The 27,153-nt window shown below is 47.6% G+C and overlaps 1 protein-coding gene across 8 annotated transcripts in view; it reads right to left on the minus strand.

Annotated features, from left to right (window-relative positions):
- Positions 1 to 272: 272 nt before the first annotated feature.
- Positions 273 to 27,153, minus strand: part of FBH1 (F-box DNA helicase 1) — a 38,014-nt gene continuing 11,133 nt past the window's right edge. For 6 of the 8 annotated variants that reach the window (XM_053255594.1, XM_053255596.1, XM_053255598.1 and 3 more), the window contains 18 exons: positions 26,821 to 26,951; positions 25,123 to 25,261; positions 23,314 to 23,504; positions 22,221 to 22,325; positions 21,268 to 21,362; positions 19,144 to 19,312; positions 17,793 to 18,021; positions 16,854 to 16,941; positions 15,331 to 15,417; positions 14,523 to 14,659; positions 12,363 to 12,462; positions 12,142 to 12,266; positions 11,202 to 11,262; positions 9,448 to 9,642; positions 7,774 to 7,899; positions 4,042 to 4,148; positions 3,038 to 3,169; positions 273 to 2,206 (listed from right to left, as the gene is read on the minus strand). In XM_053255594.1, the coding sequence (XP_053111569.1) occupies positions 2,036 to 2,206; positions 3,038 to 3,169; positions 4,042 to 4,148; positions 7,774 to 7,899; positions 9,448 to 9,642; positions 11,202 to 11,262; positions 12,142 to 12,266; positions 12,363 to 12,462; positions 14,523 to 14,659; positions 15,331 to 15,417; positions 16,854 to 16,941; positions 17,793 to 18,021; positions 19,144 to 19,312; positions 21,268 to 21,362; positions 22,221 to 22,325; positions 23,314 to 23,504; positions 25,123 to 25,261; positions 26,821 to 26,951 (2,388 nt within the window). In that variant the 3' untranslated portion in view covers positions 273 to 2,035. The remainder of the gene's footprint in view (positions 2,207 to 3,037; positions 3,170 to 4,041; positions 4,149 to 7,773; positions 7,900 to 9,447; positions 9,643 to 11,201; positions 11,263 to 12,141; positions 12,267 to 12,362; positions 12,463 to 14,522; positions 14,660 to 15,330; positions 15,418 to 16,853; positions 16,942 to 17,792; positions 18,022 to 19,143; positions 19,313 to 21,267; positions 21,363 to 22,220; positions 22,326 to 23,313; positions 23,505 to 25,122; positions 25,262 to 26,820; positions 26,952 to 27,153) is intronic. The other 2 variants (XM_053255595.1, XM_053255600.1) reach the window with 2 other exon arrangements.

The raw sequence follows: 27,153 nt of genomic DNA on the forward strand, positions 1-27,153 counted from the left end.
GAATGGTGGCAGGGCTGTGGAGGAGGAGCAGCTAAGGACCGGCGTACCTGCTCCTTAAAGCTACCACTGCCCCCACCTCACCCCACACAAAAACGTTTCATGTACCTGCCTATTTTCTTCTATAAATCAGTGCTGACATCTAGTGGCTACATGGATCAAATGCAGTCTAAACAATTTTTCGTTTAGGGGATCTTTCTAAAAGACTAGCTCCGGCTTCTGCTCCCTTTTAATAGTCTGCATGTGTAGGTGTGGTCCACACATGACTATTAAAGCAGCCTAAAATCACATTAGTTTATTAATATATTTCAAATTTGCATGTTGCCCCAAACTTCCATCTCTGGGCAGTTTACAACATAAAACAGGCTTTTTAAAAAATATATATATTTTAAACAATTTAAAACCAGCCGACAAGTGTTTCCTGATAACACCATCTCTGGGTGCTGCTGGCCATGGTTTGGCCCATTAGTCTTTTTCGCAGCTGCATCATGATGCTGCCTCACGCTCAGCCTATGATTCCTGTAATGTGGCAGTCCTTTTCACATGTGCTACTGTCTAAACATTTTAAACCTAATAGGTTGTCCAAATGAAAGAGACTAACTTTGCAGTTTTCTGAAGTCCCATTAAAAGGTTAGCATCCCACGAAAAGGATAGATTCTTCTCCTGTGCCTTTCCTTGGTCTGGAAAGAAGACTTCTTTTTTTTTTTAAAGTAGGTGCATTCCAATCTGATTTTGATTCATAAGAAAGATTCATAGTTTTATACAGGTGGACCTTGCCACTCACAGTACCCGTGGTTTTGTGCATCCATGGTGAGGAAATGGAGACCCGACCTCGTTATACGTGGTTTACAAAAGGGTTAAAATCCATGTATCTGCAGTTCCTAGGTGGCCAGAAATTACCTCCACAGTAATTTCTGGCCAATATTTTATTGAAAGGAGCCATTTTGTGGCTCTTTTGGTTTTTTTTAAACTACAACAATTTTTTGTGTGGAAAATTGGCCGAATTGGAGGGTTTGGGGGGGCAATGCTGGAGACCTGGAGAGCATGGTACATTACTTCCTTTCTCTTATTACTGCCTTTTAAGGCTTTTTATCCTTTCCCTCCAGGTCAATTCTCATTGACTTCAGGTCTCGTTATCCACAGCTGTAGGCAAGAACGCAACCCCGGCGGATAACAAGGTGCACCTGTAATCAAAACAAGTTTACTTCACCCATACAAAAATAAACCTCCAGGTTTTGCTTACAAACATTATTTTGTGAATTAACAATAAGTTAATCTTGCTTTCTTTGGGCTAAAATGCTTTTTGCTTCCTCTAAACTACAAAGCACAAAGACAGAGATGCAAAAACAAAACAAAACAAAAGGTCTATAGACCAGGGCCACATATGGACTAGTGCTCACTGGATCTGGACAGTACCAACTCAGACTGCAAGTGAGGGCCCACACGACTGAATGATGCTCCATCCCTTGTATACAGAAAAACTAACATATCAGGGAGGTGAACCCTTTTCCTGGCATTGAATTTCCTAGGTGCAGGGAATCCCCTTTTCTATGAAGGAGCATCCGATCGTGTGGTACGATCTGAAGTGGCACGGTCCACACAGTCCTGTGCCATCACCTGCCTATCCCTACCTGCCCAAACTGAGAGGTATCTCAGCAATCAGTTGTGCTAAACCCCACCCATCTTCCCACATCAAGCTCCACCCATATAGCATGGCACAATGGGCAGAGTTTTCCATCACGGTGGGTGCAGATGGAAGCACTGACAATGTGGCCTATCAGTCACCAACTTTGGCAGCGGTGGAGGAGCATAGCAACTTTCCCAGTCCTTCTAAGCAGCACCGCAAACAGGTATGTTGGCCTTTCTAATGATTAAAAACATTTCTGCAGACTGGTCGTCTTCTGGGCATTCTCTTGGGTCAGCTCTCCTTGGACCACAGCAGCAAAGTTCTCCAAAGATGAGCACCTCTCCCTCGGGTTCTAATAAAAACGCACCATCGGCAATATTCTTCCATCTCTGATAAGCCGCTGTCTCAAATTTAAAACCATGCAAAGAGGATGTTAATGTTCTGTGGGATCTCAAGGTCTTCTTCTGTGGACTCCATGGTCTCCACTACCTCGGGAGAAACAGTTAGCCATGCTAGAGGGCCAATGCGCTGCTCAACACAGGCATGACACAGGTAGCCTTCGGGGTCCTTGGTGCCATCGCTCTGCCAGGAAAAAGTACAAAGAAACAATCAAGTCTTAACCACTCAGGTGTACTGGGCCTAAGAACACGTGTCTATATAAATAAAAGAACACTCCTCTCAAAAGGTACAACTGTTGATCAACTGGGCATGTGAGCCCTCTGGAGATTTATAAAAAACTTCCCTTAGGATAAAACAAAGAGATGTCTGTAATAATCATTTCAGGCTGCCTAAGCACACCCAGTTAGCAACACTAACTGCCTACCATGTTCACAAAACAAGGGCATTTGTTGATGTAATCCTGCTTCAACACAAGGAGAACCTTTCTATTGGAGGTTCACTCAAGGTTGAGCCTAACAGCTTTCAAGAAGAAGGCAACACATATTAACTTGCTGGCACAGAAGGTGGGTCTACGTGATAGGCAGCTACTTTTCTGCAAAGGTTTGCATGCAGGCTTCGGCAGTTGTTTGTTTAAATTAGAGTATTCTAGATTGGATCATGTGGGTACCTCCTCCCTCCCAGCACTGGTATTATAGTCCTGTGTTGCAATGCTCATGTTCTGTCACTAGGTGTCGCTATAGCACTCCTAGTCTGTAAAACAACACTCAAGCAAATGATGTTAGAGTAGTACCTATTGAGAAAACACAAACATTAGCCATTAGAGCAAAGAAAAACCTCCAAGACAGGTGTTCTTCTAGTCATTATAAATGATGGGGTAAGACGAACTTCTCAATTTCTATGAGACTAGAAAACATTTTATATGGAAACCATGAAAACATAGCAAGGCGAAGTGGGGAGATGCTGTTCCATCTGCACAAAGCTTTCAATGGTCAGTTAAGTAAGGAGGATACATACGTAAACAAAAGGCATTTGCTTCATGGTCAGGAGAGATTCAGCAGGAATGGAATTGCAGCAGCCTCGCACACAACACCAAACCGGCGTCCCCTTGCATACATCACTAGTCAGCTCAGGCCGTAAATAGTACTCCTGGAAAGAAGTTGAAGAACAAAGGCTGACAATGCCCCAGAATGACATAAGAAATCTTTCAGCAACAATCCATTTGGGGATAAAATTTGCAAGGTTTGTGTGTGAACCTTGCCAATTCCAACTGCCAACAGCCTGATTAAGTGTATATTTCTTTTTTTAAAAAATGCTTCTCAAGTAATAATAATAATAATTAATAATAATAAACTTTATTTGTTAGCCGCCCCATAACAAATTGTTCTCTGGGCGGCTTATAACGCAACACTAAAACATGAGATTAACACACACATTAAATAATAGACAAAAAATGGGGCGGGGGGGAGAAAATACATAGTACAATACAAAAACAATTTTTAAAAACATATTTAATCAGATCACAATTTTTAAAAAATTAAATTTTAATTTTAAAATTTAAAAGGCCTGAGAGAACAAGAAGGTCTTTACCTGGTGTCTAAAACAACAAAGCAATGAAGCCAAGTGAACCTCACTGGGGAGGCTATTCCATCAACAAGGTGCAAACACCGAAAAGGCCCTCTCCCTAGTAGCCACCCGCCTCGCGTTGTTTGGCAGGGGCACCCAGAAGAGGGCCAGGGACTGTGTCCTTTCTTGGCTTTTAGGTTTAAAACCTCATTTCCCCTCCACCCCCACACAGCACGGTTTTACAGCACTCAGAGAATTTTGTCTTTTTACCCCTTCACCTCGTTCTAGGCCTTTCCCTCTCAGGGGGAAATGTTGCACCCTTCGGGATATCCTAACATGCTATAATCTACTGTTTTTGGCATAATCACAACAATTTTATCAGCTCCTCAAAATGCACCTTGAAAACCTCAAAAGGCCATCCTGAGACTAGGATGCCAAGGATAGTCTCAACTCACCCCAGCAAATGTCAAGAGATAGGTCAGAAATTTGGGCATGACAAGGTGCCTCTTGGCACGGGTCACAGCGACATAGAGCAAGTTCCATTCATCCTCAGAGATCGCGTCTGTGGGGAGAGAGAGGGAGAAGAGACCAGGAGACGGCTGTCGTAAATCTGTTAGCTCGGCTAACCCAACAGGATTTACAAACCCCTTCAGTACTCCCCGTGTGAGATAACAGAAAGCAGCAGCGAAACTGCAAGAAGGAAAATAAAAGGCTCACAAAAAAAATAGTAAATGAATTAAGTCCCCTGAACTGAACTAGGCACACCCCTCTAACAATAACTGAGTAATAAGTGAAAAGAAAACAAAGCAAGGAATGAAACGAGCAAAGGACACAGAACAAGGAATTAACGGAATAAAGCAGGAAAGCATAAACAAAGCAAACTGTAACTCGGGAAAGTTTGGAATTCAAAGAGCACACTGTCTGCGGCCAGCAAAAGTTGCAAACAGCATCTGAGCAATTGAGAGTCTGCTAAATATATATGGCTCAAGAGAACCAGCAGCCAATCAGGCTTCCCTGAGCACTTCGGCTTCCTCTCTTGTGATTTCCTGCGCCTGTGTGACTCCCACTGAGCTTGCCTCTTGAGACGTCTTCTCAAGCCAGGTGAAATCCCAGCCTCCTCCCCATCAGAAATCATGTCTGGCAGCTGTTGCAAATCCTCAGCTCCAGAGTCTGGTCTCTCTGCCAAATCCTGTTGCTGTGCCTCTGAGCCCTCACTAGCAGGAGAATCCTCCTGCTCTGACTCAATCAAAAGTCTGAGCCATGACACCGGCTCATAAATGGAAGGACAACTGCAAAGTTGCCTGAGCATTTCTCAGGAAGGGATGGGTCCACAGCTCAGTGGTGGAGCATCTGCTTTGCATGCAGGAGGTCCCAGGTTCAATCCCTGGCAGCATCTCCAAATAGGGCTGGTGAAGACTCCTGCCTGACGCCTTGGAGAACCACTGCCGACCAATGTCGGCAACGCTGAGCTAGATGGACCCATTGGTATAAGGCAGCTTCCTATGTCTTTTGGGATGCTACTGCCTGCCAGGATTGTACCTGGGGAGAAAAAGATCAGGAATCTTGGGATCACACTGGCTCATGGACTCCTGTCCCCTCACAACTAGGAGACGCAAGTGACCAAACAATAGATCCCAAGGCTCTTTGAATGTAGGACCCATGGAATCAAGGAGATTCCATCTTCAAATGAATCATCCCTGGACATCTTAGTTCAGATATGCACTTACCTCCCAAGCAGTGGCAGAAGGGCACAGGGGCTGGAGGCCTGAGCCTCCACTCTAGGGACGTGCAAGCTGAGTCACGATCAAGCTGACTTGCACTCGGACCAGCCCAGGTCGAGAGCTCACCCTGGAGCCAGACCAGGCCCAGCTCGGCTTGAGGTCAAGCCGAACCCGCTGGGTTGGGCTGGTTTTTAAAAGAAAAAAATGGTGGACTTACCATCATTGTAGGGCCTCAGGGCAAGGGGTGCTGCCACAGCCTGGCCAGTGCAAATGTGCGGTGACCTCCAAAATGGCCCCCGCCAGCACAGAAAGGCCCCAAACGGGCCATTTGAGACCGGGGGGTGGGTAGGCTGGGAGGGGGAAATGCAGGAGACCCCTGTCCCACGGCAGCACACCCCGAGGCCCCACAGTGGTACAAAGTCCACCATTTTAAAAAAAATTACCCACCCCCCACAAGCTGGGCCCAGCTTTAGTATGCACAAAACCGGACCGGACTCAGATTGGTTCAACTTGAACTGACCTGGGTTTTCTGGTTTTGTGCACATCCACTCCCCCTGGGGACAAGACAACATCTGAACAGAGTCTAAGGGAGCTTATCCAACCATTTTGTCATGGGAGCAGGGAAACTTAGGAGAACTTTTCCTTCGCCATCTCTGATGGCTAAGGCACCCTCCCATACTAAGGATTCAATCTCATCACATTTCAAAGGAACTTCTGTTCCTAATTGCAGAAGAGCCGTCACATTAGCCTGTGATCTTCAACAACAAAAAGGGCCCTGTGGCACCCTGAAGGCTAAACAAGTGTATCATTGCCATGAACTTCCAGAGACAAGGAGTCTACAGCAGGCTGCAGGACCATGACTCACAAAGCTGAACAGAGGTACCTGATCCACTGGCATCATGGATTTATTCCTTTTTATTTTATTTTTCCATGTATATCCTGCTCTTCCTCCAAGGAGCCCAGAGTAGTTATGTTTATCCTTACAACAACCCTGTGAGGTAGGTTAGGCTGAGAGATAAGGGACAAATCCAGAGTCACCCAGTGAGTCTCATGGCTGAATGGGGATTTGAATTCAGGTCTCCCTGCTCCTAGTTCAACACTCTAACCACTACACCACACTAGCTCTCATTTGCCAGGGGTTCAGCAATTCCAATGTTTTTCGCAGTCCCAGGCAGGCAGCAAAAACAGGAGGTTAACCAAGCCCTGGACAAGCTGCCACACATGGCTGATGGGCTGTGTTTGGCTTGGTGGGCTGGAAGCTGGAGCTCTGTGGCCAGGGTACACAAAGCCTATAACAGAAGCTGCCTTCTACTGAGTCAGACCGTTGGTCCATATAGCTCAGTACTGCCTACACGGACTGGCAGCAGCTTTCCAGGCCTTCAGGCAGGTCTTTCCCAGCCCTAACTTGAAATGCTGCCGGAGAATGTACCGGAGACCTTCTGCTGCAAAGCATGTACTAGGAACATAGGAAGCTGCCTTCTACCGAGTCGGATCCATGGATCCCCTCTTGTTCAGTAATTTCTGCACTCCCTGGCAGGGGCTCTCCAAGATTTCAGGCAGGGGTCTCTCCCAGCCCTACTTGGAGATGCTGCCAGGGATTCAACCTGGGACCTTCTGCATGCAAATCATATACTCTACCAATGAGCTGCAACCAGTTGCAACTCAAGGAACTGGGAGGGCACAGACAGGTTCCCAGAGACCGTGATGACAGCAGAGCGACCCACTGTGGTGGCTCGAGCTGAAGATCAGGGCACTGGGTGGCGGCAACTGGCAGTGGGGCACGCCTCTTGTCTTGCCTTCTGGGCTGCTGCATACGGACCAGTTTGATCCCAGCACGTCGTGTTACAAGGATGCGTTGCTGACTTAACCTTTGCTCAACGGAGGTCAGCTGCTCGGTAGGAATTTGGAAATTAGCGTCACTCAAAATTCTCGCAAGTTTGGCCCAAGGAAAGAGGCGCTGCTGCACTTTTTCTTTTTACTCTTTAGAGGTCAAAAAACCCAGCTTACTACTTTTATGACCCACCAAGGGAAAGGCTGCATAACCGGGAAAGCTGACTGGCAGGATTGCCTGATCATGTGGGGTGCCTGGAAGGAGTGGCCGACCTTCCCTTTGACTTCCTCTTTTGTTCTCCGAGATGCCTCTGAACAAAGCTCACCTGGCTCTTATTCACAACATCCCAAGTCTGCCTGCACTCTTGCCCTGCCGGAAGGAGGGAGTCCGTGCCTAGCCAGCCACAGGCCCTGGACTGCTCGAAGGCACCCTGCCCCAGAGGACTCTCTTGCCATGGGGGCAGTGAAAGAGGAGGCCCAAAGCCTGCTCAGGGGAGAGGTGCAGAAGCACAGCGTTTCAGCTCGCCCTCCCTCTTTGCTCATGCAGAAGAGTGCTCAGGCAAGCGCCACCCCACCACAGAGCCCCTGCAGGGGAGGGAGGGCTGGGAGGGAGAGGGGAAGGGAAATCTTCCTTACCAGTACTGAAGTTAGGCAGCCTCCCAAGATTATGCCGTGCAAAGGGGACGCTCACAAAGTCGTCCGCTACTTGGACGGTGTCAAATTCAAGCCCTTTGGCCTTGTGGACGGTGCTTAACACATAATCTAAAACACACAAAAACGAGAACGATGTAGCCTTTCTAACAGCCCATGTATTTATTTATTTTTATTGTTTAAATTCATATACTGCCTTTCATTAAAACAATCCCAAGGCGGTTTACAGCAGAATTTAAAAACAAGATTGTAAAAATGACACAATTAAAATATTGAGCTAAAAATATAAAACAAACCTGATTAAAAAAAATTAAAACACAGGCATAAGAACAATACAAAAATACAAAGTACAAAAAGCAGCAGCAGAGACAATCATATAAAAGCCTGGGTAAAAAGCCAGGATTTAACATGCTTTCCAAAAGCTGTGATGGAGACCGAGGAGCAAGGATGTCATGTGCACAGGGACATGAGAGCAGCCCCTGCTGGATCAGACCAAAGTGGGTCCCTCTAAGCCAGCATCCTGCTTCCCACAAAGTCCAAACAGGACAGGAGGGAAGACAGCCCTCCCTGGCTGTTGCTCCCTGTCTCCCCCAACTAGAATTCAAAGACGGACTGCCTCTGGGCCTCGAGGTAGCAGGCAGCCACCCAGACTAGCAACTACTGATAGACGGGTCCTCCGTGAATTTGTCTAATCCTCATTAAATCATACAGGCCGGGGTTCCCAACCTTGGGTCCCAAGATGTGGTTAGACTACAATTCCCATCACCCCCTGCCATGACGATCTTCTGCTTTTGTGGCAAGAAAAGATGGGAGTTGTAGTTGAACAATATTTGGGGATCCGAGTTTGGGAGCCACTGGCCTAGGCTATTACCCAATAATACGATACTGATATTTAATTTAATAATAAAACTGCATGTCACACAATAAAAAGGTATCATAACTCAATTAAATAGGTTTCCTCCCAATCAAAACTATATCCATGTGACAGAACTAAGTTCTAGAGAGGTGCACGAATCATGAGTTGAACAGCAATTTGCTGGCTCCTACTCTTAGCTCTCAGAACAAGAGAGGAGACATGAGCAAATGTAGCCATGACGGGACCTCTCCATATCCAGCTGGTGTTGTAATGAAATTCAGGTTTCCAGGGCGTGTCGAAGCACCTTCACAGGAAATAGCCCCTGGGGATATACAGCAGCTATGGGGGGAGATCGTGAGATAGGATTTCCGACAGGATATCCTATTCTTCCCTACACACTGCAGTCCCAGTCAAGATTCCTCGTGTCAGCCCAGCGCTGCTTTCCGCCAGTTATGAGTCACGTCTGAGTTGAAGTGTGATGCAATTAGCTGCATGTTCAGCTTGACCCACCATCTTTCAGGAGTCAAGAGCTCAACTCCCTACCCGGGGCTGCCTATTACTTCAGTTCACTTCAGCCTCTGATTCATGCTCTGTATTAATCAGAGGATGAATTCAGCTCAGGGCTTCAACAGCCAGCCAGCCAGCCACGCATGCTTTGATCACCAGCTGTTGAGAGGAGAGAAAAGCAAGGGGTGTGGGTCGTTGCTGGCGCTGGGTGGAGTACGTTTGTGACCCTTCTTTCAAGCCATATGCAAAGGGGCGCCCCTTCCTTCCACTGAAGCCAAGGCCTCCTTTCCCTTTACCTGCAGCCTCTGGGGCGAGCACGTGGCACTGGGAGATCCTTTCCACCAGCTCGGGAATGCGGTCTCTGTACTTCTCCACAATCGCAATCTTCATCTCTAGCTGCTTATCGTCAGCGCTCATCGCATAACTCTTCAACCCCACAAAGCCCTTCTCAATCCACTTCTTAAAAAAAGAATCCTTCACTTCGAGTCTCACTGAGAACCACAAAATTGGGACAAAGTGAGGGCAGAATTCCATGTTACAAAGCATGTGCATCAAGACTCAAGTTCCACCCTTCCTCCCAGCAGCCTCTGCAAAAGGAAGCCGGAAGAGGCGCAGGCAGGCTGGTGATTGCTCATTGATTATCTCGGCCGCCTACCCATTATTCTGACATCACGTCTTGTACCCTCCACAAGCCATCACCTGCTTTACCTTCATGCTTCATCACAGGCATGCATGAGGGGGGCAAACAGAGGCAATCCAGCTGGCCATGCCCTCCAGGCATTCAGTGCTTGTCTGCTGAACGCTTGGCCACCTAGGGTTCTAGAAGTAGGGTTCTAGAAGTAGGGTTCTAGAAGTAGGGTTCCTCCAACCCTAACATAGCACCTCTCCAATGGCAGTTGCTGGTGTCTAACTTCTGTTTTTGTTCTAAGATTCCGAGTCCTTAGGGACAGAGAACCATCTGTTTATTTTTCTATATAAACTGCATTGAAATTTTTAGTTGAAAAATGGTATATAAATATACATGGTAATTGTTGTTCTAGAATGCAGGTGAAGTTCTCCCCATGTTCAGCATGTGCCTCCACAGGCAGAGAGTCAGGGTGTGTAGCAAAAAAGCACATTAGCACAGGAGACATGGTGAGCAGGTGGACTCCAATTTCCCTCTCCCTGCATTCAGTGACTAGCGTCTACATACAGCTCTGACACTTCAATTAGATCACTGATCTCAAGCTTTGGTCCTCAGATGCTGTTAGGCTACAACTCCCATCATGCCCATGTCCTGGGGATGATGGGAGTTGTAGTCCAACATCATCTGGGGACCAACATTTGAGTAAGTAAGTAAATTTATTACGGTCCTTAGACCAGCTTAACATTTAAAATAATACAATTATAATTTACAGAATATTCAAATTGCTAATACAAGCTCTACGAATTTTGGATGCAACATAACAGAACTTGGCCACATTTATAGAAGTAACAAGTTTAAAATTTGACAGTAAAAAATCCAAGTAAAGTTGATCTGTTTGGCCAGGATGGTTCTTTAAGAGAGGAGCAATAAACCTAATACGAACATCCCTATAAAATTGACAATACAGAATAACATGAAGAACTGACTCTATAACATGAAGAACTGACTCGTTTGAGAATCCTTGAATTAGACTCCGGACCAGCTTCCCTGCCCAATTCCTGACAGACTGCAGAATTAGTTTCCATCAGATGGCATTGCAGGTTGTGAATATATCAAGCTGCCTTGTACTGGATTGGACTCTTCGTCCATTTAGCCCCATATTGCCTGCTTGGACCCACAGTGCCTCTCTAGGATCTCAAGCGGAGGCCTTTCCCATTGCCTGCTCCCCACCTCTCTGAACTGGAGTTGCTGGGCACTGAATTGTGACCTTCTGCCTGCAAAGCACATGCTCTGCCACAGTCCTCTTGTCCTCCAGCTCTCCAACACCAACTTTCTACAGTCACCTTGAAGTAATCATGAATATGCAACGATTTCCATTGCAACTCAGAAAGCAATTGTGAACATATTGTCTCCAGGATTACTCACGTTCAGGGTGGAGGAGCTTCCAAATATCATGGATCTTCTCAAGGCCAAAGGCTGTAAGCCCCTAAAGAACAAAACAAAACACCAGAATGAGCAGGTTTACAAGAGACTCAGGAGTGATCTTACTGTCAATGCTTTCAAGCTAAAAGATTCTCAGGAGGCCTTATACTGGTTTAAAAGGCCTAACAAGAGTGTGTGTGTTGGGGAGGGGTTACAGTTATCGTCAGCACTCACCATGTAACTCTTCATCTTAGTAACAGCCCAACCCATTTTGACCAAATACTGTTCATCAGGACCACTGAAACAGCACAACAGTCTCCTTTATTGTCTTAGAGCAGGGGTTCTGAACCTTGGATCCCCAGATCTTGTTGGACTACAACTCCCATCATCCCAGCCACAGTGGCCAAGGTTCGTAGGCAGCTGCCATATACCAAGTCAGACCACTGGTCCATCTAGCTCAGTATTGTCTACACAGACTGGCAGTGGATTCTCCAAGGTTGCAGGCAGGAGTCTCTCTCAGCCCTATCTTGGAGATGCTGCCAGGGAGGGAACTTGGAACATTCCAAGCATGCAGGTCATCTTCCCAGAGCAGCCCAATCCCCTAATGAGAATATCTTACAGGGTGGACCCTGCTTAGCAAAGGGGACAATTCATGCTTGCTATCACAAGACCAGCTCTTGGGAGGTTCCAGATCCCTGAACCAGTTAGGCCTGACAATCAATATTTTCAGTGTGCCCTTTTGAAGTTTCCTCTTCCCTTGTGTCTTCAAATGTGCCCCTCTACTTTCCTTTGAGAAACATGCAGAATATATATATGTTTTCCAGAGCACAATTCGGGAGCTCTGCCTTCATTTGAATTTAATGCAGTGAGGCACTTGCAAAAAAGACCTCCTTGCTCTTCACGGATTGCAAGTTTGGTGATCCAGCATGCTCAATACACTTACCCCAAGAAAGTGTATTTTAGCTGGGGAGTCTCCGCTAGTAAGCCTCACGGCATCCTCAAAGATGGTCTGGTTGTTCCGGGACAAGAGGGCCATCTTTCCTCCCATGCCTGCCATATTGACATTGCCTGCGAGAAGCATCACAAAGTGTCCATCACAGAGAGTCCTGATGGATCGAGGCACAGCAAACCTTAAGAGGTTTAAGACTGGGTTAAACACCTCACCCTCCTGGTTGCTCCCCACCAACATCTTGTTTCGAACTTTCTTGCAGACATCTAGAATGGTTGCACCGACATAAGCTATTTCAGGGCCAAATCGGAAACTCTACGGAAGGAAAGCAAAGAATGTTTTTGAAAATAAAAAAGGGAACTGAGAAACTGGCTGAAGACTTTCAAAGAGAAGCAAAAGTCATTTCCAGAACTGGTAGCCACCAAAAACAGAAACTTTCGCCCATCTCCCTATCATCTTAACCAAATCCTCCTGCCCCGTAGCCTTCTAAAAAAACCCTTGCTATTTGGGAATCAAAATCTGCCTCTCCCTCCTGATAAGAGCACTGCTGCAGAAAGGAATACAAGCCATGCCTTGGTGTGCAGACCCCATTCTCTGGGGGGACAAGCAGCACAGAAGCAGCCTGGCCAATGCCTGGAGGGCACTCCGGGCAAAGGCAGAGCCTGATGCCGGTGGGAAGGGCTCATTCTGATTGGTGGGGTGCAGACCCGTTGCAGGACTTGGCCACAGGGGGCTGCTCAAGGTCCTTGGTTCAAGTCTCCTGTTCAGACAGCAGCTAGCTTCCCTTCTCCCCCAAGTTCAGTCTCCAGGAAACCAGCCGAGCTGCCGGAGATTCCTCTCTGATCTGGCAGCATCTCGTCTTTCAAGGCTGCCTCCTGGCCAACGCCATTTCCTGCTTCCTCCCCAGCTCCCTGGTGAGGGCCACCTCTTCTGAGACGAGGGCATGTCTCTCCATCAAGGGGCAAGGCAGCTGCCATGCCTCCAGCATCATCCCCTCGATGGATGCGGGTGGGGCATCCTTTGGCTGTCATGGTAACAGAGCGACTGGCTCCCGCCATATCACCGCTCCATGGTTCGTGGCCGTCTTCCGTCCTCTGCTCCAGAGTCACACCCCACCCCCCCGCCACACTCTACCTCACCACTGGGAAACCACAGCCAGCCCCAAGGCCACATATTTAGGACTGGAAAGGAAAGGTTTACAAGCCAGAAGGGATGGCTTTCTGGCAGATGAGAACATTATTATTACATTTATATCCCGCTCTTCCTCCAAGGAGCCCAGAGCGGTGTACTACATACTTGAGTTTCTCTTTCACAACAACCCTGTGAAGTAGGTGAGGCTGAGAGAGAAGTGACTGGCCCAGAGTCACCCAGCAAGTCTCATGGCTGAATGGGGATTTGAACTCAGGTCTCCCCAGTCCTAGTCCAGCACTCTAACCACTACACCACACTGGCTCTCATTACAGAGGAAGCTGCTTTAGACCGAGTCAGGATGCTGATCCATCAAGCTCAGAATTGTCTCCTCTGACTGGCAGCAGCTCTCCAAGGTTTCAGAGTTTCCTTCATCCCTACCTGGGAGACACCAGAGATGGAACCTGGGGCTTTCTGCATGCTAAGAAGATGCTCTAACCACTGGGCTACGGCTTCCTCTAAAACCAGAATGATTTGGTAAATAGAGGAAGCGACCTCATTCCGAGTCAGACCACTGGTCCATTCAGCTCAGTATTGTCCACACTAACTGGCAGCAGCTTCTCCAAGGTTTCAGGCTTAGGGGGTCTTTCCCAGCCCTACCTGGAGCTGCTGCCAGGGACTGAACCCGGGACCTTTTGCATGCAAAGCAGGATGCTCCACCACTGGGCTATGACCCCATCCTGCATGCTGGCACTTCTCATTTTAGAAAAGCCCCGACCCAATGCACTGAAATGGATCGCAGCAGGGCTTGAGGAGGCCTGGGCTGGCCTTTGTGACTCTCCACTGGGCTTAGGAACACAGGAAGCTGCTGCCATATACTGAGTCAGACCATAGGTCTATCTAGCTCAGTATTGTCTTCACAGACTGGCAGCGGTTTCTCCAAGGTTGCAGGCAGGAATCTCTCTCAGCCCTATCTTGGAGATGCTGACAGGGAGGGAACTGGGAACCTCAATGCTCTTCCCAGAGCAGCTCCATCCTTTAAGGGGAACACCTTCCAGTGCTCACACTCCTAGTCTCCCCTTCATATGCAACCAGGGCGGACCCTGCTTAGCCAAGGGGACCAGTCATGCTTGCTACCACCAGACCAGCTCTCCTCAGTTAGACTTCTGGCAGGCTGGTCTCCCTCCGCCCCATAATGCAAAGCCAAGCCTCTCCTTGGACCAAAGCAAAGGACTGCTCAGCCTTACCTGTGTGAGGTAGAAGATGTGGGTGTGTGGCACTTGAGACAGAGCGTTGACAGCACCCCGGAAAGTGTAGATCTGCTGGTGTGGGTCGCCGACTAAGATCACGCCACAAGGCTGGGAAAGGACAATGTCTATAATTGCTACAGGAAGAGGATTGGGAGAATTAGGGTGTGAAAGAGAGATCAGGCCTTGTCAAGGACCTCAGGCCAAATCTGCCTAATCTATGTGGGGGCAGACACCACTAGGCTAAAATGAATTTTCATAGGTGGCTTTTTGTTTGCTTGTGTACTTATTTTATACCAAAGGGTGCTATTTAATTGGGGTGCAAAGCTTTCTCCAAAAGGACAGCACTCCCCTTAAAAACAACAACAACAACCCCACACAATTCCTCCCCCTCTCTTGGCAGAGCAGTTGCCAAGAGAGGAAGCGGCATTTGTCCTGTGGGTCTCTCTCTTTAGAGTCGCAGCTGGCCCAGTGCCCTCTGTACACCACAGGGTAACAGAAAGATGCTGCCATCAACCAGGTCAGACCAACTGGGCCATCCAGCTCAGTGCCACTCGCACGGACTGGCTGCTGCTCTCCAGGGTTTCAGACGGGGTCTTTCCTACACGCTACCTGGAGATGCTGGCGGGGATTGAACCTGGGACCTCCTGCACGCAAGGCTGATGCTCTGCCACTGAGCCACGGCCCCAGCCCCGATGAAAGCCCACCAAGACAAAGGACGCCTTCTCAGCAAGGCAAGGGGAGGCACAAGAGGTTTTGTGGAAAAGTGTCATCCCCCCATTTCACTTCGGCCCCACACATTACTCACCAGGGGTGCAATCTTGGGCCTCATCGACAAAAATGGCATCATAGTTTGAAAGAAAAGGCTTTTTAAGCTGCCAAAGCTTCAAGTAACCTGAAAATGACATGATATTTTTACATTTTTCCTGTATTTATGTATGTATTAAATTTTTATACTGCCCAACCCATAGGAACACAGGAAGCTACCATATACTGAGTCAGACCCTTGGTCTATCTAGCTCAGTATTGTCTACCCAGACTGGCAGCAGCTTCTCCAAGGTTGCAGGCAGGAATCTCTCTCAGCCCTATCTTGGAGATGCTGCTAGGGAGGGAACTTGGAACCTTCTGCTCTTCCCAGAGCGGCTCCATCCCCTGAGGGGAATCTCTTGCAGTGCTCACACTTCGTCTCCCATTCATATGCAACCAGGGCAGACCCTGCTTAGCTAAGGGGACAAGTCATGCTTGCTACCCCAAGACCAGCTCTCCTCTCCAAATGGTTCTAGGTGGTTCACATGAACAAAAAATTTAAAAAAACCAGAATACATAACCCATTAAAACAATTAAATATTAAAATAATTTAAACTTCAGGCTTTAGAGAGGGGAGAGGAGAGAGAGAGAGAGAGGAGGAGGAGAGAGAGAAAGAGAACATTCCACAGCCCAGGAGTGACAACAGAGAAGGCCTGACCTTGAGTCATAGCCAGGTGCACAATATTCATCCATCCATCCATTTTTAAGCTTAATTTTTCCACCCTACACCAACCCACAGCTCAGCACTAAGTTTAAAAGGTGAGCTCCATCCCAAATTTCTCTTCACCCACAAAAGGCCAATATAGGATCTGGAACCCTGCTAGCAGAAGTTCTTGTAAACTAGCACCTTTTTTGTGCAGATAGTTCCAACTTGCAGATGAATACACAAGAGTTTTCTATTCTCAAAGATTAAAAGGGTTAGCCACCGTGACTAAGGATATACCATTTCCAGACTTCTGAAAGCAAGGGGAAAATGCTTTTTAAAATTTCTCTTGCAGAGAGAGAGAGAGAGAGAGAGTGAGAGTGTTTCGGAAGACAGGGAGTTAATTACCTGCAGGACAAACTTGAAAATCAGTACTGAGCATTTATATAGCACTGTTGAGCATTCAAAGGACTTTAAGATAAGTAGATGCATTTCTATATAAGGTAAGTGAGTATATTTCTACATTATTTCTGTGGTGGAGCTGAGGCTGAGGAGTGGCTTGCCCAAGGCCAGCTTATGAGTTTATGGCAGAGACGAGATTCAAATCAGGCCAAGAGCTAGTGCTTGGAGAAGCCTGCTCTTACAGAAGGGGCTCTTGAGGTCCTGTCCTCCACCATTCCCCTGGACTGCCCAGTGCCCTAAAGAAGCCTCACCTCCTTCCCAGCCTGTGCAATGAGGGCACTGACGGCAGAGCTCTCTTGCCCCCTGGAAACCACAATCGTTGCGGCCAGCAAGAGACCACAGAATCAAATCACAACCAATGCCCACTTGAAGCAGAGAAGACCACCTACACACCCCGCTTGTCATCTTTTCCCACTTACCATCGTGGGTCATCTTATATGCCATCTCTTTGGTTGGACTCAGCATTTTCATTTTGGACCATATTTGGTTTGCTTCTTTAACAATGATCTGAAAAGCATAAGAGGATGAAAACTGCCATGCCAGTTCAGACAGAAATGCATCAAGTCCAGCATACTATTTCCAACAGGAGCCAACCAGACATCTCTAGAGGATATACGCAGGCATGCAGGGGAATCTTCTTGCTGCATTTTTCCAGCATCTGATATACTAGCTCAGAATATGGAGCTATCATGGCCAATGAATGCTCAGATCTATCCTCTGCATGTGTGTGCGTGCGGACACGCTTTAAAACTATCTAAAATACCAACTATTACTGCATCTTGTGGTAATGAATTCCACATGTAAGGCAAGAGCAATTGTTGTCACCAGTGCAGACCATGCTTGTGCTGAATGTGATGGAGCCATAGCTGAGTGGTACACAGGAAGCTGCCATATACTGAGTCAGACCCTTGGTCCATCTAGCTCAGTATAGTCTTCACAGACTGGCAGCAGCCTCCACGGTGCCACCGGAATCAGCCCGATCCTGCAGGTACACACACGTGCAAAACTGGGCTGGGCTCCCTTAGCCTGGTTCTGCATGTGCATGTGAATAGCCTTGTAGTCTCCCATTCAAATGCAAACCAGAGTGGACCCTGTTTAGCAAAGGGAACAATTCATGCTTGCTACCACAAGACCAGCTCTCAAGCTGGATTAGACAAAGAGATAGCAACTGGCTCAAAGTCACTCTATGAGCTTCAAAGCTGATACCAATCTGAATTTGTAACTCTCTGCTTCCACTCAAACCATCCCATCACACTGGCTCACATCTGCAGACCAGCAAGTCACCACCAGTCCATGAAACCTTCCAGTCCAGCCCAAACAAACAAACATGTCCGACATTTCTACTAACCAATACTCACTTTCTTCTCTTCTTCCTGGACAGGAACAACTGCTCCCTTGGTGTTCTTGCACCAGATGGGCGCATGCTCCACCGTTATGGATGGATCCGCAGAGGCAAAAAACGTTTCGAGGGTCTGAATAACTGTCTTGGCTCTTATGAATGGAGACTGTCCCTCGCGGTTTTGGAGGATGAAGCTGACCCAGTAGGATGTCAGAGAGCCAAAATTCAGCTTGCCTTTCTGGCTGTAGCTGCCGCAGATGGAAGAACAGGAAAAAGCGGGGAGACAGATGATAACACTGTGGTGGGCAACAGGGCCTCATGAGCTCAGCCTAATTACTTCCCTGCCCTGTCCCCAAAAGGAGATAACTTATACCCTAAAAGCAATCCCCAACAGGCATATGTCCAACCTTCTGCTGAAAACCTCCAAGCAGGAGATCCTGCCACCTCCTCAGGCAGTGGCAAGGATCTGGAGTTTGAGCCAGGGGTGACAGGCAGTGAGGCTGGACAGAAGCGTGTGATGTTGCTCTGTGATGGACAGGCAGTAGGACACCTCTGGTCCAGTCAAGCCTGGTAGAAATACTAAACATCTGGCCCCGCCGAGTCAACAGAGCAGCCGTCACCGTTCTTCCCGTTCCAGTCAACAGGCTAGTTCACACAATCATCAATAGGGCAGGACAAGAGTCCTATCCTAGTCTGGGAGCTGTGCACACTCCCGCAGGAGGAGAGTTGGTCTTGTGGTAGCAAGCATGAACCGGCCCCTTTGCTAAGCAGGGTCTGGATTTGAATGGGAGACTACATACATGTGAACCCTGTGAGATGCTCACCCTTAGGGGAGGGGGCTGCAGCTCAGTGGAAGGACACCTGCCTGCTTGCATGCAGAAGGTTCCCAGTTCCCTCCTTGGCAGCATCTCCAAGAGAGGGCTGAGAGAGACTCCTGCCTTGGAGAATTTGCTGCCAGTCTGGGTAGACAATCCTGAGCTAGATGGACCAAGGGTCTGACTCAGTATATGGCAGCTTCCTATGTTCCATTTTTTTGCTTGCATGCAATGGTCTGTTAAGCAGCAGCTGCCTAGGAGGGTTTCGTCCTTCCCAGCAGCTGTACCCAGTTTCTGAATGAGACAGGAGGAAAAGCCCTCCTACTCCGCTGCTGCTTAGCAGAGCCGGCGCCTCCTCCTGCCTTCCTTTTTTACTCACACGTGAGCAGAAACTAGGGTACAAGTAGATCCCTACCCTGTTTATCACTGTGCAAAGTAGCCTAAGGCGCTTGGAAGCAGGTGGGAGACAGAAGCCAGGCTACAAAGGTGCCACGCTTTGGATTCCCGTCCTTGTCTCAACCAAGGCACAACCATTAGAAAGCGGCCACTACTTACTGCTTGCCAACTTCCGAAAAGGCCAAGGAGTGGACCGTCTTGCAGGTGACATTCCGGGGAAAGACTCTCCCACCCTGCTCCGCGATGGTCTTGTTGAAGGCCAAGTACAGGAATCGGAGGCTGGACCATTTCTCTGCGTACTTGACCAGAGTGGAGGTCTTCCCAGTGCCTGAAGAGGGGTGGGGGGTGGGAGAGAAAGTCAAGCCCCCTCAAAATCACAACGCTTTCTACCATTCCAGAACCATGGTTCAAATGAACAACTATGCGGTTGGGACACGTGCTCTGGGACGCTTCTGGGCAGTAGTACAGCATATTAAAAGAAACTAAACATTTATATTTTTATTTATTTTTATTTAAAATATTTCTGTACCGCCCCAAACGTGCGTATTTTTAGAGGCTCAAGTACAGCATCCATTCACTTCGTTTCCCCACAGAAGAATGAAGAAGTTCCACAGGAGCAGTTTGAAGGAGGAGGAATAGCTGCTTGGAATATTTTACAACCACCCCTTCTACTACTAGTAGTAGTAGCAGCAGCAGCAGCAGCAGCAGCAAGGTATTAATATGCCACTATTCAACAATAAGAGTTCTCACATCAGTTCCCTTTTCCAAAGGGGTTCACAGTTTAAAAAAATAAAAGATACAAGGGAGAAACCAGCAGACAGCTACTACAGAGACACTGTGCTGGGCTGATTATGATTACACTACCAAAACCACAAGGACTGTGAGATAGATTGAATGTAATGAATGGAGGAGAGTTGGTCTTGTGGTAGCAAGCATGACTTGCCCCCTTAGCTAAGCAGGGTCCACCCTGGTTGCATATGAATGGGAGATTTGATGTGTGAGCACTGCAAGAGATTCCCCTCAGGGGATGGAGCCGCTCTGGGAAGAGCTGAAGGTTCCAAGTTCCTTCCCTGGCAACTTCTCCAAGAGAGGGCTGAGAGAGATTCCTGCCTGCAACCTTGAAGAAGCCGCTGCCAGTCTGTGAAGACAATACTGAGCTAAGGTAGACCAGTGGTCTGACTCAGTATATGGTGGCTTCCTATGTTCCTATGACTAGGCCAGCGTAGCCTCTATACAAACCAAGCAACCACCCACCACAAGAGAGATGAGAAGAACTACCGCCAGAGATGGCGAGACCAGGGCAAACCCTGTGTGGCACAGAGCTGCTGCCATTACAGTGGGGAGGCCTCAGGCTTTGCGTTATATTTATTACATTTCTAGACTGCCCCATCCAAAGGCTCTGGGCGGTGCACAACAAGTTGTTGTGCAGCGTTGCCAGCGTTGCCTGGCAACTGTCTTTTAAGGCCTAGGTTGCCGTATAGCCTCCAGAACATGGCTTCCAGCTGAGGACACTGAAGAAGGCAAATATTCCATAGGGGCGGCAAAAATGGATGGACTGCACAGCAAGGAATGTGGAATGGCTGAAAGATTATGTGGCCTAGCAACCACCTCTCGAGCATGGCCCCGGGGAGCAGAAAAGACCGAAGGCCTAGAATTGCAGTATCCCATTTACACTAGGACTGAGGGATTTAACTGACTGACCAGTTAGATTGATTGAAATGAGCTTTTTAGGAACTAAAAGGGATTAGTCGGGAAGCAAATTTCTAAGTACTTATAAAAACTGCAAACAGTAAGCACCATCCCCGTTTCCCTCACACGGGAGGTCGGGGGAGGAATGCTTCTTCTGAGAACTTGCCACAGGAGCATTATTCAGAGCTGAAGAAACAAAGTCATGGGAAGGAAAATATCTGGATATATGATGGCAGGACTGAGGGGACGGGGAACATAGGAAGCTGAGTCAGACCACCGCTCTATCTAACTCAGTATTGTCTTCACAGACTGGCAGTGGCTTCTCCAAGGTGGCAGGCAGGAATCTCTCTCAGCCCTATCTTGGAGATGCTGCCAGGGAGGGAACTTGGAACCTCAGATGCTCTTCCCAGATTGGCTCCATCCCCTGAGGGGAATCTCCTCCAGTGCTCACACTTCTAGTCTCCCTTTCATATGCAACCAGGGCAGACCCTGCTTAGCTAAGGGTCATGCTTGCGACCACAAGACCAGCTCTCCTGGTCTTGGTGAGGGTGTTAAGAGATCAACAAGAGCTTTACAATTAAGACCAGACCTTACCTGCAAATGCCATGATTTTCACAACCTGTCTTGGGGCAATTGCATGATTTAAGATCTGTTGCTGTTCGCAGGTTGGCTGTATTCCAGGGTTATTACTAAACAGGACCAAAAATAAATAAATAAAAAGCAACTGACACGCAGCAAGTTAAATTGCAACTAGTGCTGTGATGTGGGTCACAGTTCTCGAAGGGCATAGTTGCTGCTCCCCACTAGAGGGACAGATAGTTCCTGGAGAAGACATGGGCTTCCTTCGGACCCCTCTCAGTACTGACTGGGTCAACCACACCACAACTCTCCATCAATGCAATCAAAGTTGCTATGGGCATGATAGCCCTTTGGGTTGTAAAGTCACCACTTCTGGGGGTGGAGGTGGGGGCAGGGGGGATCTGGCAAGGGTCCTGTGCCTTCAATAAATGAAGGACAAGCAGAAATTCACCAGGCAAAGCTTATCCCCATCTGCATGCCAAGGCAGTTCACCTAGTACATTTCTGTTAAAGATGCTGTGAAAAGTACAAGTACCCTGCCAGAAAAATGAAGTTGGCAACACTAGATTGTGGTCACTACACAGGGCTCAATGCTCCCAAATCCCATTTTGACCAGCTGATCTGTCTGTCTGCCCCCATCTCCTTTAGCCCTGCTACCCAATCCACAATCCCCTGGTTGCCCAAAGTTCCTTATCACTGTGTTTCTTACCCTGTCAACAATCTACATTATTTCCCATCCCTAGCGTTAGCCTCCCATGCAAGGTTTTCCCAACATGCCCTTTCTCTCCCTTTACAGCATTCTTGGGTCACCATTACATCGTGAAAAGCAGCATCTTGAACAGTAATATTTCTGAACTCTCCATGATGTCACAGCTGCTTAGCCAATGGCTGGAGGGCTTGTGGGTCAACAAGCAACAGCTATAGTGAATCTTATCTTCCACTATAAATAAAGGTAGTCACTCCCTGTACCTTAGGCCTCTTTCATAGCTGCAGCTGGGTACTGCCGGTTTGACGACTGCCATGCCACAGTTATTCTCCAGGAGATACAGGCAGTAGAAAATATTGTAGTGAATCCTATGAGAATGTGGAGAAGGAGCCGATTAGACAAATAGGATCTCTAGCCGCATAAGCAAGGATGCAAGCCTCCAGTTGCCTCTGAACCCCAGTGCCATCGGACTGTAGTGGAAGACACATGAAGCTAGCGTATGCTGTCAGATCATGGGTCCATCTAACCCAGTCTTATCTGCTGTAACAGGCAGTGACTCTATAGGCAAGGATCGTTCCCTACCTAGGATCCCATTTCTGTACTGGATTTTTCCAGAGACTGAATCTAGGGGCTTCTTCATGCATAGCCACTAAAGCATGAGATATCATTTTAAACTCCAAGACTGGCAGCACCCGAGACATCTTGGTGGTCCAACTATTATTTGGCACTACTTGCTCCCAACAAAGCAGACAAGATTCCTGAAACACAGCCGAAAGCGAACAAGGGGAGGGCCCCTATTTCTGTGGTGGGTTATAGAAATACTTTGAAAAAGCATACGTGGACCGTGGTGTATTCCTCAGACCTCCACTTAAAAGCTTCCTAAGTTCCTAGGCTGGAAAATGCTTTGGCCCAAATCCCTAGGTCTTAATCTCTGATGTCTCCAGCTAAAGGATTTCAAATAGCAAGGTAGAAAAAGCTCAAAAGGCCCCCTTGCCCTCTAGATGGGGCAATTCCGTGAAAGGGAGCTTTCGTATGCATCCAGTTTAGGGGTGTTCCAAAAAGAACTCATGGTGGCACCAGCTTACCAGTGATATCAAATGGCATGTCTACGTGGCATATAGATATGTGGAAGGGTCAGAGCACATGCATTGCATCTGGAAAGCCCTTCGTTCAATCCCAAGGCTCTCCATGAAAATGAGTCTCAAGGCTTTGGACAGCCAGTGCCCCATGAAGACGACCATACTCAGGTCGATGAACCAACTCGGCACAAAGCAGATGTTACACACACACGGCTGCAACTTCATTACACCCTGCCCCTCGCCCTGAAGTACCAAGTCTCTCCGTCCACATTCTTACCTGTTACTGACATTAACACCCTTCTCACGCATGGCATAAAGCACGGTGGCCATGCAGTACAAGGCCTCAATGATGTCCATCAAGGAAAGGGTAGAGTTGGGCCTCCTAAGGCAAGACACCAGCTCTTGGATATCACAAACGCCTCCAGAGAAGAGGACAATGGCTGCCATCACAGCCCAAACATTTGGGGTCTGCAGAGAAAAAGGAAAAGAAGAAGAAAGGTGAGGTACACAGAGAGAGAGCTTTGGATCCATTGAGTAGGTAGCACTGATTTTGATGAACTCGGTCAATGAGGCAGCAGTGACAGCTGGGTTGATCTCTTAGGACTGCTTTGGATGGCCATTGGTGGGATGGGTTTTGATGGACTTAATTTTCATCCAACCTGCCCTTCAAAGGTCTCCATATCTTGGATAGATTACCTATTCCACAATGTGGACTAAATCCCTAATTCTACAGTTCTTCCTGTTGTCTAATACAAATCTTTTTAATTACAGTCCGAGTCTGTTTCTAGGGTGTGTTTTCTTTGTCCTCTCCATGAGTATAGTCCCACAACTTTTAAACATGAAGGGTAGGAGTTTTACCATTGATCATTTTGACCCTGTGTTCACTCAGACCCTGGTTTGACCCTGGTTTTCACCCTCTTACACCTTCTAGTAAAAAGCATGCTGTTAAATCTGATATTGGAATCAAACAGCTTAAGTCATCAGAGCTGCAGTTTGTTTTTTGAAAGGTATAATTGACAATCACTTCAATTTAACATAAAAGTATAGGAAGTTGTATCAATGATTGTTTATGTCAGGGGTTCTCAAATTTGGGTCCCCAGATGTTGGACTACATCATCCCCTTCAGCCACTGTAGCTGGGAATGATAGGAGTTGTAATCCAACAATCAGGGGACCCAAGTTTGAGAACCCCTGGTTTATGATACAGAAATGAAATCATATAGGGATGGTATCTGTTAATTTGTATGGGGTATTGAAGACCCCTGGATACCTTACATGTCTTTTCTTTCAACTCAAAACCTTTAGAGCCCTTTTCCCACATTGTAATGTATTTATGGAGCCTATCATATATTCTGTGGAGGGGGAGCAGGATCATGCCAGCTGGTCTTACCCTATGTAATTCTGCTGGTCCCAGCCCCTGCACACTTGCTCATAAGCGAGAACACATGCAAATGTGCACATGGTCAGAAACCTTGGTGCGATCAAGGTTCCCAATCACAATGTGCTACACACATGCCTGTTCCCACCTTTGGCTGAATGCACTGGCAGAAGAGGGGGGAGCTAACCAGTGCAATCCCACACCCCCTCACATGTCCACTGAATGTACAATATGCAAGTAAGGGGGGTATACATGAAAATCAACATGTAACAGTTTGCACCTCCTCCTCTAAACTGCTATTGCAACATAAGATCAGATATTACCGTGTTGTTAAATGATGCCCACCCACCATGATGGGGTCATTAAGACCTCCACCCTCACTTCCTCGTGTGTGCAGTTTTTCACTTTCCCCATTTATTTTACTTGGGGTCTAACTGATCCCAGTAAGTAAAAGCCTTGCATTAACACACACACACACACACATATACACACGGAGATAGTGTGAAACACAGAACAGAGCTGACTTCTTTACTGTAGACAAATATTATACTTCTATATCACTTTCCAACAAAACTCCCAAATACATAGAAGAATTGTGGGAAACGGGGAGCTCACACAACAGACTCCCTACAGCTCCATAAACAGGGGTGTTCTCAAGGACTGCACAATGCTCCTGAGTAAAGCAGAAATACAAGGCCGTTAGACATACTCCCTCTTGGGGGCTGTCCAGATCAGGCAGCCTCTTGGCGACACAGATTTCTGCCTTGGGAAAGAGCGTGTGGCTCTTCAAGCACGTGAGGATGGCTTTGTGGTCCCGGCAGCGACGGCTCTTCATGGCAGCGACACACCTACATGGGCATGAACAGCAGAAAGAAGGGAGGCGTTTAGAGAGAGCTCCACCCTGTTGCCCCCATGAAATGCAGCAGGTATATTTATTCACTCATTCACTCCCCATCCTTCATGCCAAGGCAATCCAGGACTGCTTGCAATAAGTTAGATTAAAATTTTAAAAATCCTAAACAAACCCTATCAAGAAACAACACACCACCACAAAAATAAGGGCAACCAAACACAAGGAGGAACCACCCCCCAGAGCCCAAGCTGCCAATCACATCAGCCATTTCCAAAAGCACGATGAGAAAACCGCGTGAGCTTGCGGCCTAGAGGAGTAGAAGCGTGGGGCTGTGGGGTGGACAAGCATCCCATGGAATGGCATCCCATAAAGTTGGTGCCAAAATGGCCTTTAGCCATTTTGGTGAGGAGGGTGGGAGCCGCAGTGCAACACCATCTGGGGACCCAAAGTTAAGAAGCCCTGCTGTCAGGTCAGCAAACGGTACCCCCACATGGCAGCTGGGGGGTGTGGAGGCTGGGAGGGAAGGGATCGCCTAAGGCCAGCTAGGGAGTTCATGGCAGGCACAAGATTGGCACCTGGGGAAATTTCCCATTATTATTATTTTACATTTATATCCCGCTCTTCCTCCAAGGAGCCCAGAGCGGTGTACTACATACTTGAGTTTCTCTTTCACAACAACCCTGTGAAGTAGGTTAGGCTGAGAGAGACGTGACTGACCCAGAGTCACCCAGCTAGTTTTCATGGCTGAATGGGGATTTGAACTCGGGTCTCCCCGGTCCTAGTCCAGCACTCTAACCACTACACCACGCTGGCTCATCCACTACACCACGCTGGCTCATTTATCTTTCTCTTGCCTTGCAGGGGGAAAACCTGAACAAGTAATCCCCCCACAATTTCCCTCGGCCTTCACATCACTAGAGAGCAGCCATACTGTCTGTATCTTTAGGACCGACAAATTAAGGACTGGCAAAAGGAAGCACTTTTTCATACAATGTATGTCCAACCAATGGAATTCTCTGCCACAAGATGTGGTGACAGCCACCAGCCTGGATGGCTTTAAAAGGGGCTTAGACCAATTCATGCCAGACAAGTTTATCAGTGGCTACAGGGCACCTCCAGCCTCAGAGGCAAGATTCCTTTAAATACCAGTTGCAGGGGAGTAACAATAGGAGAGTGGGCACGCCCTCAGCTCTTGCCTGTGGGCTTCTCAGAGGTATCTGGTGGGCCACTGTGTGAAACAGAATGCTGGACTAGATGGGCTTTGGGCCTGATCCAGCAGGGCTCTTCTTATGTTCTTATCTGCATTCAAGATGTATTCCAAGTCAGAAAAGAAGTTTGCCATGGTACAGAAATACATGTTCTCTTTTCTTTTGTGATTCTGTGCCTGGAAAATCACTGCTACACACAAGAAAGGAGAGGAACCTTCATCCATTGTCTTGGGTTCTTTAGAAAAAGGGGGAATACAAAACATGAAAAAAATAAGAAAACAAAAGAACGCAAATAAAAGGCAATGCAGCCGATGCATTCCCGTAGCTGTTTGGAAGGTTGACTCACCGTATAAATCCCAGCATGCACTGGCTCTGCTCTTGGGTTAGGCCATATCGGTGTAGAATTGTGTTGAGTGTCAATAAGGCCCGGGCTTCCGCCTTCAGATACTGAAGGTATAGCTTCTTCCAGGGGATGAACTGAAATGCCAAAGCAGGCCATCCGATCATTTTTGAAACTGGATGCACAGTTTAACGGATATTTCTAGTTTCATTTTTAGCCTCTAGGAGACAGAAATCTCTTGTGCAGGACCCATTCAAATAAACTGTACTTGTAAAAGAGGAAGAACAGCCGTTCTAGGGCAGGGTGACCAGTCTTAATATTACAAGAATTGCCTTGCTG

The sequence above is a fragment of the Hemicordylus capensis genome, chromosome 5, assembly GCF_027244095.1.
Source record: "Hemicordylus capensis ecotype Gifberg chromosome 5, rHemCap1.1.pri, whole genome shotgun sequence".
NCBI lineage: Eukaryota > Metazoa > Chordata > Lepidosauria > Squamata > Cordylidae > Hemicordylus > Hemicordylus capensis.